Source organism: Rhineura floridana, chromosome 6 (genome assembly GCF_030035675.1).
Source record: "Rhineura floridana isolate rRhiFlo1 chromosome 6, rRhiFlo1.hap2, whole genome shotgun sequence".
NCBI lineage: Eukaryota > Metazoa > Chordata > Lepidosauria > Squamata > Rhineuridae > Rhineura > Rhineura floridana.
The window spans coordinates 79,408,566-79,424,035 of NC_084485.1; the positions used below are offsets into that span (position 1 = coordinate 79,408,566).

Here is a 15,470-nt window from a genome sequence, read left to right on the forward strand (position 1 = left end):
TCTTTGGGGGAGGCCATGACTTTTTAAAGTGGCATGATACTGCTTTAAATGCATAGTGCAGATAGCATCCAAGATTTAACTGCCGGTTGGCTTTTGTACATGGAATGATGGACAGGGGTCCATCTTCCATACCTCAGGCAACAAAATATCTTGGGCTGCATGTTGAGTCTATGGTGTTCCGTAGATGCTCTCTCTCCAGCACTGGGCTATATGGCTGGGACCTCTGGCCTCTATGTATGGGCCAGGTTGGGAGAGAGAGCAGGAGGCTTAGGTCCCTGGGAAAGTCCATAGGACCTTCTCTTGTGCTGTTGCTTTCTGGAGTGGGAGGTCTGTGTCCTAGTCCAGCTGCCTGTCTCTGTTCTCCATCCAAAAGTATTGCTCCCAGCATAACATCCAAAAGGTCAAAAGGACAGGAGATCTCCAAGGTGCACTGAGGAGAACTTCTGGATTAAACAGTGAGCCCCATTGAAATCTCTGGGACATACTTTTGAGCAATCTGGTTAGAATATATATGAGTGTAAAATAGTATTCTTAAAACTCTGGTTCATATGTAGGTGTCTACCTTTAATGTGACTTTTCTTGGCTTTCTTTGTAACTACTCAGTGGGGCTGGTTTGGTTAACTCAACTGAGTGGAGCATTGTGTGCATCACTAATGCTGAGTAGCATCCAGGCAGGTAGCACTTCAGTTCATTTGATGTATTCAGTTTACATGATGAAAAAATCTGCATCTTGGGGTTTGGCTTTTTCTCCCCTTTTGTTGTTTTGCATGGAATTGATTTGCTCAGCTAAACCCACATGTGTGGCAGTATATAATGTGCAAGATTTTGAACTTCCTTGATCTGAGATTATGTTTGTAGAATAAAGCAGTTTGGGAAACTTCTTCCTTTCAGACAAGAGTTCTTTGCGTTTTGGGAAAAGTGTTTTAAAAGTAGGCTAAAAGGATGGGGTTTGGCTAATTATTTTTACATTTCAATTCTGTGGACACTCATTATCTTATTCTGAGTTCAGGACAATTCGTAAGTCATTATTGGCTACCAGCTGAACTTATTGTTGGTAGGAATTGAGTACAGTTGTGTCCTGCTACAGGGACTTCCCTGCTGTGAGTCATTAGTCTCAGAGATCTACATAGGTAAGATTCACAAATGGACTTACAGACTGAGCATGCTTTCTAAAATGAACTGCTTTGTACATTTGCGCAAAATCTCTAGGAGGGTCTGGTTAGTAATCCCCACTCCAGCCTGTTTTAGCTGAACAAATCTGAATACACAGGGATGAATCCAAAGAGCATACCAAATGATAATGAAAATTAGGAGCAGGGGAACTAGAACAGGAAAGGATATTTGCTAAATAATAGAAGTGGAGGAGGAGAAACCTGGAGTTGGATTAACAAGGCTCTGGTAAGCAGGACCCTCACAAACATTGGAAAATCAGTGGCAATGTTCAGGCTTTGCTGGGTTTTTTTTTTTTTTTTTTTGCATAACAACATATTTCTTCTGTGCACGACCCACAGAATCAGTTAGGTTGGCATTTGCTTAATCAGAATGTGTTAATAAGATGTATTTGACTTTAAGCCAATTTACCCAGGCCATGGGAGTGCTCTAATTATTTGAACACTATCAGAGAAATCTTGCCCCCTTCTCAGTGTACACACTGAGAGGTTCTTGTAAGAGGTGGAAACCCCATCACACCAGTTGAACAACTGTAAAAGACAGAAACTAGAGTTGTGGTGGGGAGTAATATAGCCCTGGGTCTCTAGCCTGCACAGCCGCTGACCCTGTAGCCTGGTAGTACTCAATCCTAAAACTGTTATTTAGCTGTAGGAGTGCAATGGCAAGGCACACACTGCACAAGCTTAAACATCCTACAACTGTCCCTCCTCTAGGGATTGTGATGGTACACTGTTATGTGGGCATTCACTAGTATCACACTTCATACATAAAAAAAGAATGTCCTGACAGTGAAAGCTGGTTTTTGGGCTGAGCCCTAGAAAGTTGTGGCTAAAATTGAGAGGAAGGTGTTTACACTTGTATATAAAGACATAAAAACTTGCCCCAATTCTCCAAGAAGTGTTCTGTGCATAGAATATTTTGGAAAATGCTTTTCTCCATATGAGCCCCCTCACCTACTAAGATAATTAGGAAAGACCCTGCCGTGTATAGCATGCTCAACAGTGTTCAGGACTGTCATTGAAGGGAGCAGGGCCTAAGCAGTGGGTCTGAGGCTCTTGCATAGTCTCCTCCCAACATTCATAAAAAATGAGGGAGACATGCATTTGTTCAACCTTTAGGAGCTAGGAGGGGTTGGAATTTGAATCTGCTGTTTTTGAACTGTCAGTCAAACCTGACTGGCTTGGTTTTCCAACTTCTACTTGTAAAGGTCAGACCATAGTGTAGCTACTGTAGATTGGTTTCTTCTCAACTGGGTGATAGCCAGAAACACAAACAAAACCATCACTGCAGTGTTGCTGCTTCTTTTGTGGCACTGTAGGACAATGTCTTGGGAGAGCAGGGGGAGAAGGAAGGGAGATGGATGACAGATAGAAGCTTGATGTGGGGTGTTCTGTCTGTCTTCCCACAAGAAGGTTAGAGCCTTTGACTGTTTCACTACAGTTGCTATGATCTTGGCCAGTCTAGCCGTAACCCACCATGCCTACTGGAAATTCAAGCTCGGCTCACTCCTTCCAAACCGCTTCCAACAGTGGTGGACTATGACAGGAGATGAAGGAGTTTTCAACTCTTCCATTATCTTCCAGATGTAGGAAAAAAACTATAACAAACTCAAGAAAACTATAGTAGTAGAAGTCCTTGCAGGGCCCAGAGACTGAACAAGGGAACAAGTGGTTACTATATCAGTAGATGGTTAGTATATCAGCAACCTGTAGGAACACTTGAAGCAGGTCTGTTTGTTGGACATTAATTTACTACTGGGAGTCATGCACTTTCTACATCTGAGACAGGCGAGGATGGTGGAAACACAACATCTTCAATAACAGGCTGCTCCTCTGGCCCAACAGGGGGTGGTGAAATAGCCCCACCTGGCTCCATCTCTAGATTGGAAGGAGGTGGAAACATGGCCCCTTTATTGTCAGGATCCTCCAAACTGGGAGGAGGCAGCAGGGGAGAGACATCTTCTTGGGAGTCCAGAATAGCTTTATCGTCAGCAAGGACTGTTGCTTCATTTAGCTGCTTGGTCTCACCATCATTTGTAGAAGAATCACGTTTTTGCCAATGACGGCGGAAGCAATAGCAGCAGCTGCGCAGAGACAACACAGAATCCCTTACTATCACAAGGCGCATGGATCTTAGTCAACCCACCTCCCACACTGTTCTGGTTGTCCAGAACCCCAAGAGCAAAATATAGGCAAGGGTGCATATTAGTGGAAGTTGGGTGCCTAGGAAGTAGTAACATCATCTTGCCCATAAAATCGGTTCCTGGGCTCTGTGGGTACCTATGGCATATGCTCCCTTTAAAATGGAATTACTGAGGATGGAGATACACCAACCAGCATATCTTGAGCAATGGCCAGGATCAGGGCTGGTCACTGAAAAAAGTGCCAATCAAAATGTAGAAAGGCATGTGGGGAAACTAGGCAGGGGGTTGTATTCAAGGAAGGACACAGGTGGAATGAAAGCAAAAGCTATCTTGTGCGAACTAGTCCCAGAAGCCAGGAATGCAAAGAATTGGTGGTACAGATATAAGATCCAGTAGTGGAGCCTCTCCCTGAACTCACATATCTAGGCATAGTCTGTGACACCTGGTTGCAGCACCATTGTCACTTCTAGCAATCTCTTTGAACTTCTCACTCGATTAATGACCATCCATACCACTGTCTTAGCAAATTTTACAGGAGTGAGCTTAGATAGAAAAGAAGAAAATCCAGAACTCACAGGACAATAATACAGAGGCAAGTAAGTGGCGGGAGGGCAAAGGCTACCATCAGAACGGAAAACCGACGTCTTGGAGGGACTGTATGGAAAGAGACACAGATCACTCAGGAGCTCTGGCTGTTCAGAGCATCCAAAGCCAAGCCACCCTTCAGCAGAAGCACATGCCTCTATTAATTTCAGGAACTCTCAGGTTAAATGGGAGGTAGGCTCAAGGGAAAAGAGCAGCCAAAGGGAAATATCCAGCCAGGATAAACAATATATATATGGCTGCAATCTAGGGGTGCTGGTTCTTGGGTACCTCTGATTAATCCACCATACTTTTTAACCATTTCAGGGACCCTTGAAATGCTAACTCTCATCCATTCCTCCAGTTTGCACCACTAATGAGACAAGATAATGGGAGGCTCAGGCCAAACTAGTCATGATGTTAATATAAGGACATAAGAAAATCCCTGCTGGATCGGGCCAAAGATCCATCTCATCCAGCATTCTGTTCTTACAGAGGCCTGTGGGAAGCCTGCAAGCAGGACATGAGTGCAACGGTACTCTCCCCATGTGTGATTCCAAGCAACTGGTATTTAGAGGCATACTGCCTCCAACGGTGGACGTGGAACATAGCCATCTGAAGTTAAATGTGTCTTTGCATTTAATATGGTGAGGGTGGGTGGGTTTTTGGATAATTAACATGATCACAAGAGGTGATCATGCAAATGCCAGCTTCAGGGGAGGGATTTTTCTCAGGACTGCAGCAAGGAATGAAAGGGTTAATTCCCCCCCTCCTATTTCAATCATGATACTTATCAGCCCCATCCCCACAGCTGATGTTAAATGTATTTTTTAAAACCTGCACTTAAAATGAAAAGGCACATTTAATGTTGTATCTAGCTTGACCCTCAGAATATGACATGCCAGAGAGTCCAAGGGGGTCTCTAAGGAAGTAGACCCAATGCCTTACATCATGTCCCCAACCTGATACAGTACATACCTTTCGTATTTATGCATTCTGCAGCTGTTCTGGCACCAGGATGCAAGGTCGGCCAGTGGTGGTGGCACTGAATGCATATGGTTGCCCCATAGTTCAGGCTGTATGTCCCAGCCGGGCAGAGAGCACAGTTGCCAACTGCAGTCACGCTATACGTTCCAGGAGGGCACAAGGCTGTCAAGCAAAGTGGCAGATAAAGGCATGGAGGGGAAGGGAGGGAGGGAAAGCAGCAGAGCCTGTAATATGGACAGGGCACAGGTTTCATTCTTCGATCAACCTAAGTTGGAGGGGAGGGGGAGAAGGGATTTCTAAGTCGGGTGTATACAGTTTGGGCCCAACCCAAGGTGCATCCTTCTTTCCACTGGGCTCCAGAAGGAGTTGCAAGGCCATCCCTCCTTGAGTTGGGGGAGTCATGCTTAGCACAAGGTGCTAAACAGGTGGACTAAATTGCTATGACTGGATGGAATCCACAAATAGGATTCCAAGAGATACCTAACACAGCTACAGAAAAGCTCTAGGGGGCAAGCCTTCACCAACCCAGTGGCCTCCAGATATTTTGCACTACAACTTCCATCTATCTCAGCCAGCACTGAACTGTAGTCCAAAATATCTGGAGGCCACCTGGTTGGCAAAGGCTAGGGTAACAGCTTAGAACAAATGCAGCAAGAGGCTTCCCAGGAACATGAGCAGACACTGCAGCCTATGAGACCAAAGGCAGCATCTGAGGAGGGATGAGGCAACAGCTCATGGATCACCTGCTCCACTCACTACAGCAGTCGGGACAGTGTGCCTGTAGCTCCTCTGTCTGTCCATAACCTTTATGGCATTTTCCACTCTCCAGAAAGTTGAAAAAGGTGTTGACAAAGGAAGTGCGGGAGGTAACTGGTTCTCCCAAGGGGAAGTGTTTGTTGTTCTCCATGAAAGTGGTTATTGCTTCCTTGGCCTGTAGGGAGATAGATGGGGTGGTCAGGAAAGAGAAAAAGAATGAAGACCAGGAGGTCTAGGGGCCAAAATGGATATGTGACATGCGTGAACAGAGTTCACATATCTGTTTTTGTGGTTGTTCTCGCTGAAAAAGGAAAAACAGGAACACTGGGAAAACAAAGGAGAAGAATCTGATGGCAATGTCATGCAGATGCTCCATAAAAGTGAGTGAACAAAATGTGGCAATTCCATTGTAAATGCCTAGAGCTGAAGCACCCATCATTTCCTCAATACAAGAGCTTCGTAACCATGGAGTTCTTGCTTTCCCTGCCCCAAAGTAAATAGCCCACCTTCTTATGTCAGTTGCTGCCAAGTGCTAGCCTGTGGATGCAAGATGCATCCACATTGGCAGATGTTGGGTAGATGTGAGCAGTGAGTGGTGTAGAAAGGAACGTTATGCAAGCCCTACTCCAGAAAAAGGAGCCATTCCATCAGAAGTGATAGACACACATTAGCCTTGTTCTAGTGTGCTTGAATCAGAAGATAAAATACATGGATGCTCTTTGTAAAAAGCAGTTCCACAACAGGCATCTGGTGCAAACATATGTAGCTACAAAACTCTGGTAAGCTATTTCCTGGTAGGGTAGAGATGAGGTTTGGTGACATACCTGTTGGAGATTGGTCTGGACAGTTGAGTGATAACATTTTAATCCCAATGCATCATCCTTGGGGCAGCAGGACTTATCCCAGCCCTTTCCAAAGGGAGATACTAGAAAATAATGACAAATATGTTAGAATCCCCTTGCCAACAGGCTCACAATTCTGTCAGTGCACAAAGAGTCCAAGCTCTCATTCCTGAATACTGATGTAGCAAAATAGGTCCATAATATGCTGCTTATCATTCACTGGATGTATGAAATTATGTTAATTCAACTTAGTACAGCTCTCTGAATCATGATATATTTTCCATGTCACCCTTGTTGCTTAAGAAATTTCCCTTATAGTAAAAATGTTCAGTCCTCTTTGTTTCAACATCTTTCAGGACAACTTGAATACACTCACCCACCACTGTATGATAGAAATTTCCCTCCCGCCAACCCAAGGGAATATACCTTTATCCAAAATCAGTCTGTTCTCAACAAAGCCACATATTCAGGCTATGCTTACTTTTCATGTTTTCAGTAGGCAACCCTAGCTGGTAAATCCTGTCTCGCTGCATGAACCTCTCCTGCTCTAAACTTCACTTCCTCCAAAAACTGTGATTCAACCCAACTATCCTGACTTCCTCTGCCATCCTCTATAAACACTCTGTATTTCTTGGCTCTGACCTTCTAGCTCTACCTGGAAGCTGAACTCATCCAAGGGTTTCTCCATGGTGGGGAAGCAGCTGGCGCCCCCAAATAAAAGATCACAATGGAGATGGGACACCACATTACTCAGATGCTCTTGCAGGGTCTTCAGGAACCCATGCGTCAATGCCTCATCACAGGATTTGCTCTGAAAAACCAGTAGGACCTGCAACTCTGCACGTATGTGGTAGCCTGAGAAAAGAGACAAAGTTATGGGGATCTAGTATACAGCTTCTCCTCCTAAAATGGAGGCTGGGAAGAGTGCAGAAGCCACGTTCTCCACATCACGTCCACTGTGAAGAAAGAAGTCTGGAGAAGGGAAAGAAATTACAAAAAGCTAGATTCCAAGAAAGACAATAGATTCTCAGAGCAATGAGATAATTAGATATGCTTGACCACAGAGTCTGACAACAGGTCAAAGTCTCACATTTCTCCCAAGATATGTTTCCTCCACAGCTTCCTCATTGTGCTAGCCAAGTGACATATGGATCAAAACTGGTGTCATTTTCTTGCCAATCACCCTTATAGTAAAAATGTTCAGTCCTCTTTGTTTCAACATCTTTCAGGACAACTTGAATACACTCACCCACCACTGTATGATAGAAAGTCTTGGTATGGTGCTGGCCTTCCTTTGAGTAGGAGACGGTGCAGGCATAGTGCCCACTGTCCTCAGCACGAAATTCATGTAGAGTCAGGGAAGCATTACCATGGAGGGGATGAGTTTCTGAAACCAAACGGCAGAATCAGACAGTAAGGAAGACCATGTTCCACTTCCAGCCAGTCAATCTAAGCACCAGCACTGAGGTCAACAGAACCCTCTGGCCCTTTAACATTTTTACAGCTCCATGCAAAAGGCTCTAGACTTATTGGTCTCTGTCCCAGCCTCTGCCCAGTATATCGATTCATCCAGAAAGTCTAATTTCTCTTGCTACCCATGGGCTGTGAATATCTACACAAAACCCCTTTCTTGGACACAACTTTCTATAACTTACTTTCTTATTATAGGAACTACGCACTGGGCAGCTTACACGTGCAGATACAGCTAGTCAATATTTTGTGATATGTTGCTACTATTTCACAACCAAGTTTTGTGTCTGAGAAAGTAAGTTGTCTCACAGCTTGCTTTAGTCACTACTTTTTAGTAACAGGGATCTTAAAGAGATGAAGATCTGAGATCTGTGTCACGTTTGTCAATTTCACTTCCAGCAACTCTGATATTTTTCCCAATATCCATTTTAAGATACATATTGTGCAGAATAATCTGTTGAACTCTCTAGAGTTGAATTCAGGCAGGCAGTATCTTATCAACTTGGTTTCATGTCTGGGAAGTTTCATGTCTGGGAAGTTAAACAGATGTATCAATGTATTTGCAAGTTACTTTTTCATGCATCTTCAAACTGCACCCCAATCAATGACTGAATTGGGAGGGGGGGTAGGGGCTCCTTAATAAAACCCACAAGTTCCACCCCAACTCACCACAATTTTTGCCCAATAATGGCCTCTCTGTAGCAGTAATTAAGGGAAGGCTGACACAAACTAATGGGGCTGAGGCCCCTCCACCTCCACCCCATAATTCAAGCACTGACTCCCCAACACACAGGAAAAGGAACCTGGCTTCCTGGCCTGAATGTGTGTCTCCAGAATGTTATGTAAATGTATCTGATCAGTAGTGGATCTTGGAGTAGAAGACATGGGCTCTTGCCCAAGATGCAGATACACAGAGAGCATATGTAGGATAAAACTAATTCTCAACATAAAATTTTTGGAAAACAATTTCTTGGCTGCTAAAGTTCAGACTTGTCTGGAGTGCAAAAACACTCTGTGGCTGTACCATTCTAGAGAGACATCGGCAGCACTGGCACAGCCACAGATGCCTTTCCCAAGAAATCCTTCCTCTTATTTCCTTCACACATCTGTTCTCGACATCTAGAGCCCCAAGCAACCAAGGCCCACCTTCATTTTCCAGGCTCCAGTTGTAGGTGGGATTCATACCAATCACAAAATCCATCTTTGCGGGCTTGCAAGGTAGAGTGATTTCATTGGCACCGACATGGATAAAGATGGGATCTGAAAGAATAAGCAATTTGAATGGTTAGAGTGTCAAACTAGGACCAGAGAGACCCAAGTTCAAATCATCTCAGCCATGAAGCCAGTCACTACCTCTCAGCCAAATCTACCTCATAGAGTTGCTGAGGATAAAATGGGGGGGGGCAGGGAGAAGTATGCACTCTGTCTTGAGCTCCTTGGAAGAAAGATGGGATAGACATGTAGTAAATAATAAATAAATCAGAAAGAATTAATTGGACATTTGTCTAAGGTGGCAGAGCTTCTTAGTTGGGCTTTGCTTTAATAGGCATATTTACAGAACATCTATCACTTGGCTAGCTCTGATGGTCAGAGCATGATAATGAGGCCCTGGATTTAAGACCCATGCTAGCTATGCAGGTCAGATGGCAGCTTATCCTGTCTTCTGAAAGGAGGGGTCATAGGCCAGTGGCAGAGAACATGCTTTGTATACCAAAGGTCCCAGATTTTCCCTGGCATCTTCAGTAAAAAGGATTAGGTGGCAGGTAGTGCTGAAAGGCATCTGAGACCCTGGAGAACCACTGCTAGTCAAAATAGACAGTACTAAATTACAAAGGCAAATAATCTGACATGGTATAAGGCAGCTTCCGACATTCCTCACAGGAGCTTATTGCTCTTTGCTGCTATACGGAGAAAAACCAGACTGCCACAATAATCCTTTATAATGAAAGCGGAAAAGACTCTTTTCTCGATTTAGGAGCAGTCACAATTCAATTCTAAATTAAGGGCCTGCTCTAGTCCATCTCAAGTGAGTTGGATTCTTTTTAGACCACCTTTCTTTCTTGGGATGCCCAAAAAATCCAAAAGAAAGCAAAGAGCCTTGTAAACTTTAGATGGGTGTACAATCATCATGACAGTGACCTAGACATGGAGACTTTCTGCCCCAAATTAAATATATGACAGTCAGATTCCTCTAAACCTTCTGGAGTTAATCCATGAAAGGAAAAACATTCCAAGACATACATTCTGCCACTGACGCAGGATGAAACAAGTGGATCAAACTCTAATCCCAGCATGAGATGATGTCTCTGTTTATTGCTAGGGATCTAGAAGCAATGTCAGCTGAATGGAACTAATCTTTCATGATGTTCTTACCCATCTCTGCAGCAGGTACTGTCTCTCCAACATGTGCCAGTCCTGCAGAAGTTCCATTATCAGACTCATATAAATCAAGGTAAAGTCCAGAGCCTGAAAAGGAGACAAGACCTTAGCAAGATACCACCCTTAGAAAGTATCTTTACAATCCAGGCTGCTGGATCTCAGTGTTCATGAAACCATATTACCTAATTTTGTGATATTGTACTACAAAGGAGGTGTGGATGGCGACACAAGAATGGGCCTTCTCAGTGGTAGCTCCTCCTTTGTGGAATACTCTCCCTGGGAAGGCATACACTATCTGTATTTAGGCTCACGTAAAATCATTTTCATTCATCCAGGCCTTTGGACCTTAGATTTCTTCTTAACTTTTGGTGGGTAGGGTTGAATTGAGTTGGATTTGCTCTTTTATACATATTATTGAGAGCATTTTAGGTTGTCTTCACAGTTGTTTTTAATGTTTGTTTTTGTAAGAGGCTTTGAATTCACTTCTCTGAAAAAGCAATTAAAAATATAAAATAATATTTTATGAGGTCTGAGAGCTCCCATATGTTTTGACCAGAAGTGGGCAGAAGGTACATAGGGATCTACTGGTAAATTTCTGAATGATATGTAGAGACTACCAGTATTTCCACAACAGCAATCAAAATTGCTATATATATTTCTGGCATGGCTGGTTTTGTGGTGATCACTTATCTCTCAGCCTCAGCGTACCACATCTGAAAAAGTTATGCAATCTTAGGATTGCAATCTTAACATCTTACCTGTGAGTAAGCGCCATTAAATTCAGTTGGACTTACTTCTGCTATTTTAGTTAGGATTGCAGTTAATTGGTTGTCTTTCATCAGGTCTTCCTGCAGCTCAGCTGCAGTTTTTAGAGGCCAGTTTTAGAGTTCTGTGTTAAAATCCCTAATCTGTAGTAACTCAGATGCAGATTTATTAATTATATTTTTACAATAAATTTATACTTGTATATGTAGACTATTCCAGTATATGGTTCATGGGGTGCAACAGGTAATTCGCTCTGTCTGTTGAACCACCATTTGCCATGTGGTGCTATCCCGTTACCTCCACTACCAGTGGTGGTTCTGTACTGTTTGTCCAGCCCAGGATCTTGCTCCTGACACTAGTTGGCGGACCTCAGAATTCTAGTAATTTGCACACTTGGTTCCAGAAGTCTGAAGCTGAACTTCACTCCTGCTGTCTAGCCCAATACAAAGGTCTATCACATGGGTAGCCACTTTACTCCAGAGTAGTCTGTGTTTCTTTTGAGTTCTATCTGTTTATGGGCAGAGTCAAATCTTTTTTAAAACAAAAAAATCTGCATAACAAGCAGAAACCAACAGGTGAAGTAAAATCTTCATCTTCTGATTTTTGCCTGTTAGGACACCAAGCCCTTGCTTTCCATAAACGATTGCTGCTCTGATGTGCTCCATATCCTCGTGGACTCAGCTGCAGTGCAGTCCCACACAGCGCCCCTCTCCATACCGGCCCCATCACACAGCAGCAGAACTAGGACCCCTAAAACGACTCCGAGTCCGACCGACCAGCAAGACATGTAGCCAGACTTCAGGACAATATATCCCAGTCTAGAGCCTTGGAGGGCGTCCCTTCCCTGTCTCCACGGGAACTGTGGGATGTGGGGATTCCCTGCTGGGACAGAGCCAGCCATCTATGCAGAATTCCCGCAAGAGCCACCTGGTTGCTACACAACCCCCCAGCTCCTTCGTGACGTCGAGATGTTATAGAGCCCATCTTCCCCGGCATTCCAACAGAAGACGCTGCTTCTGTTGTTTACGCCTCTACTTCTTCCTGGCCCTCGGCGGTCTTCGTCGTGTTTTAGCTACGTCATTGGTGTGCGACAACAACTTGGAAGCAACCTCTTGCTGGAAACCCGGTGGGTGTGCGTGTAAGGTGAAGAAGGCAGGGAGGGCAAAGAATGGGTTGATAGAAATTGAGGATACAGAATAAACCGCTCGCTACGGTGGGTCTGGCGTTCCTGGGTGTCTTTCTGTTTCTCTTCCTCTACTGTTACTCCCTGCTTGTTCTTTCCACCTCTCAGTACCATGAAGCCACCTTCGAGGCTGCGTTCAGCCCCTGCTCGCTATGATCTGGGCCCCACAACCCAGGTTTGGACAGACCGAGAAAAGCGACGCCTTCTCCAAGCCTTGAGAGCTCAAGGCCAGGGTCCGCTGCGGCCGGAACTGTTGAAGAAATACCTGCCTTCAAGGGATGAAGCAGAGGTGGGTTGGGGAATAGCCTTGTGATGGAGAGCAGAATTCGAATCTGGACGGGCACTTTTAAGGAGTTACCAGGTGTCCATTTTTTAATCATTCAAATAGCTTACATGTGGAAGCCTCGCGACCATGGACAAGCCCAGATATTTCGACAGAGTCAAAAGTGGATCAAAGTAAACAAAAAACGGAGTGAATGCAGCCTTGAAAAATGCATTTACACAAGTGACAAGCGTAGCAAAAATTTTAGTAGCCTGCCCACTCACCATTAAATACATGAATTAAAAAGGAAATTAAAAACTGCTGCCTATGATCCATGTGCTACTGTAGCAGAACTCTTACCAAAAAAAGATAAAGAACCAGACATCATAGTGTAAAGGGAGAGGGATTTTGTTAAGTTTTTCAGAAAGACGTGGTTTGTAATAACCCTAAGAATTATTGTGCAATGTGCCCCTATGTTCTACTGTTTCTTGTCAGTTTCACTAAAATTTAATCTCTCTAGTCAGTGTTTCAGTGACTTTCAATCTGAATCTGTGTTCTTGGTTCATTTCTTATATTTTATGTGTCCAGTTGTGTCCACTGGGTGTCCAAAAGCTGGGACTGTGTCCATTTGGACATACAACTTTTACTTTAAAAATGCCATGCAGTCTATTGGCAGAATAATGGCCAACATATAGAGTTAGTAGGGAACCCATCTCTGCTTAGGTGGCCTTTATGAATGAATCCTAACAGAGTTCTTGGGAGGATGAATTGGGAGAGTCCAATGAACTTCTTGAGGACTGGAAGGTTAAAAAGCACATCTATTACCAGAGGGTGCATACAAAATTAGTTTAGAACTTAGACATGTATACTGGGAAATTTAGTTCAAAGGGAGTAATTGTAAATGCTCATTCCTCCCATGGAGATATTGGCCTATAAGCTCATGTTGATCAAGATTCTGCCTGTTATATATGTTGACTTCAACTGTCAAGTGTGAGTAATTTTTGAACCTGGAAACTTGAGCCCAAATCACTTTGGAGTATAATGATAATTATTCTTGATGAGCAACAGATATAGATGTGACAAAGCTTATAAATATTGTTGTGGCTGCAGTGTTCCTCTCTTACTTCTGCCTTGAAGAAATCTCCAATTTTGGTGTCTTCAGGAAGCAGAATTTTGCCTCTCTCAAAGCATTCCATGTATGACCTCTATGACGTGCTGCTATTGCAGATCTTGGCATTTGTGCACCACTTGAAAGAGCGTGTGGCAAGGGAGGCAGTCAAGGAACAGTATCAGTATCGTCAACGTAAACAGAAAGATGCCCCAATTCCAGCACCTATTGAGGTATGAAAGCATTAAAATTATAGGTAATGTGATATGGTAAAACGTAAGCTGAAAGGTATTCACCCATCTGACACTTCCATTTTCTAGGTATGGACAGAGCTTGCTGAAAAACTAACAGGTCGTCTTGAGGATGCTGTGACAGCTGCTTTTTCCCAGGTAACCCTTTCTATGATCTTAGATGGGTACCACTGTCAGTGCAGTAGCTTGGGACTCAATATGTCTCAATCTGACAAAGTACATCTGAGATAGGCAACTCTGTCTTGGCCACTTGATTCTTGTATAACTTTTCAGGCAGAGATGTAATGCTGGGAATGTATTTAGTTTCCTTTGTCTTGACTGTGTGACTTTTTCTCTACTCGCTAGGTTTGGACAATTGCATCTGCTGAGCCACTCAGCTTGCACCATTCTGTGCCCCCAAAACCTGTGGTGAAGAACTCTCAATCTTCATCCCCAACTCTTCATAGTGAGGGTACAAAATCCAACGAAGAATCTCAGGAAACAGCTGTATCATCCAATATAGAGGAACTAGCCCCTGCAGAAAATGGTGGATTCTATGTGGACTTCGAAAAGATCTACAAGTACCTCTCTGTGATCTCACGTGGCTCTAAGGCTCCAGAACTTCCCCCAGGTGGTAAGTCAGGGTCTGAGTTTTGTCAGAATGAATGGAAATAATGGGTTCCTCCTATGCAAGATCTCATAATTCTAGGGGAGCTGTGCCTTCACAACTGTATTCTATTACACTAATGTAGTGATGGAAACTAGAAGTACACCTTTTCCCTAGACAAACCTGAGTTTTTAAATCACGTATGCAATTGAATAGATTTTAATTTGCCCCTGCACTTCTGGTTAATGGATACAGGTAGATACTATTTGTGCTTAAAATCCAGAATTGTGATCTCTTTTCCTCTAGCAGAGGAAGTGTTTCTGTACTAGAGTGTAACTGAAAGCAACCAAGTCACATATTGTGTCATGCCTAATGTCTTGCTAGTGCCAGGTAAATACATTTTCCTTAGGCAGGCCTTTTTGTCATTTAGTTTTAGTTGCTGTCATTCCTACCTCCTTTTTTTACTGTTGTTTGTTCTTTAGTGTTTTATTTTAGTCAGCTGCTGTGGAGTTCTTATTCAACTGAAGGGCAGAATACAGAGTCTTATAAATGCTCCCTAGCAATGGAGCATTCCCTAGGATGGAAACATTTGCTTTGCCCCAAACTGTAACCCTACTGCTACTACTTCAAACATATTTAATGCTGCTAAAAAAAAAAAAAAGTAACGGCCTTGCTTATGCCAAGGATGGCTGATTGGCACAACACATTTTAGATTTATTCCTATGAGATGGGTATGCAAACCAGGAAGTTGACTGCATTTAGGAGGGAGCTTGGGAGTAATTGGGCAACCTTTTGAGGTTTCAGTTGTCTTATTTTTGTGAACAATGGCTAGAATTTTGTGAACGAAGGAAAACATGTCAGAAGGAAAGTATGTCTTCTCTTTCCTCCCTCATGAAAATGGGAGTGGCATGTGAGCTTATGGGCAGGGGAGGGTCTTTCTATATGAGAGGTGAGGAAGCAACAGCTTATTGTCTTGTTTTTAAAAT

The 15,470-nt window shown here is 43.5% G+C and overlaps 2 protein-coding genes across 7 annotated transcripts in view; one reads left to right on the forward strand and one right to left on the reverse strand.

Moving 5' to 3' along the window:
• LOC133387574 (zona pellucida-binding protein 2-like) lies at positions 1–12,584 on the reverse strand. 6 transcript variants are annotated; one of them, XM_061632630.1, is made up of 10 exons: positions 11,812–12,584; positions 10,324–10,416; positions 9,097–9,210; positions 7,730–7,867; positions 7,123–7,335; positions 6,463–6,563; positions 5,639–5,813; positions 4,874–5,044; positions 3,889–3,967; positions 1–3,253 (listed from the first exon to the last, which is right to left on the reverse strand). In XM_061632630.1, exons 1-10 carry the CDS (start codon positions 11,993–11,995, stop codon positions 2,932–2,934), a joined length of 1,590 nt encoding a protein of 529 aa, XP_061488614.1. In that variant the 5' UTR covers positions 11,996–12,584; the 3' UTR covers positions 1–2,931. The 6 variants fall into 6 exon arrangements, with proteins under 6 accessions (XP_061488614.1, XP_061488613.1, XP_061488619.1 ...); XM_061632629.1 differs by having other exon boundaries at positions 4,874–5,106; positions 5,626–5,813; XM_061632635.1 differs by having other exon boundaries at positions 4,874–5,106; positions 5,626–5,813; positions 11,124–11,904.
• The window catches only part of SNAPC2 (small nuclear RNA activating complex polypeptide 2), a 7,148-nt gene continuing 3,499 nt past the window's right edge, over positions 11,822–15,470 (forward strand). Inside the window, exons 1-5 of the mRNA XM_061632638.1 lie at positions 11,822–12,220; positions 12,386–12,566; positions 13,767–13,880; positions 13,968–14,036; positions 14,244–14,511. Coding sequence (XP_061488622.1) covers positions 12,390–12,566; positions 13,767–13,880; positions 13,968–14,036; positions 14,244–14,511 — 628 coding nt within the window. The 5' untranslated portion in view covers positions 11,822–12,220; positions 12,386–12,389. The remainder of the gene's footprint in view (positions 12,221–12,385; positions 12,567–13,766; positions 13,881–13,967; positions 14,037–14,243; positions 14,512–15,470) is intronic.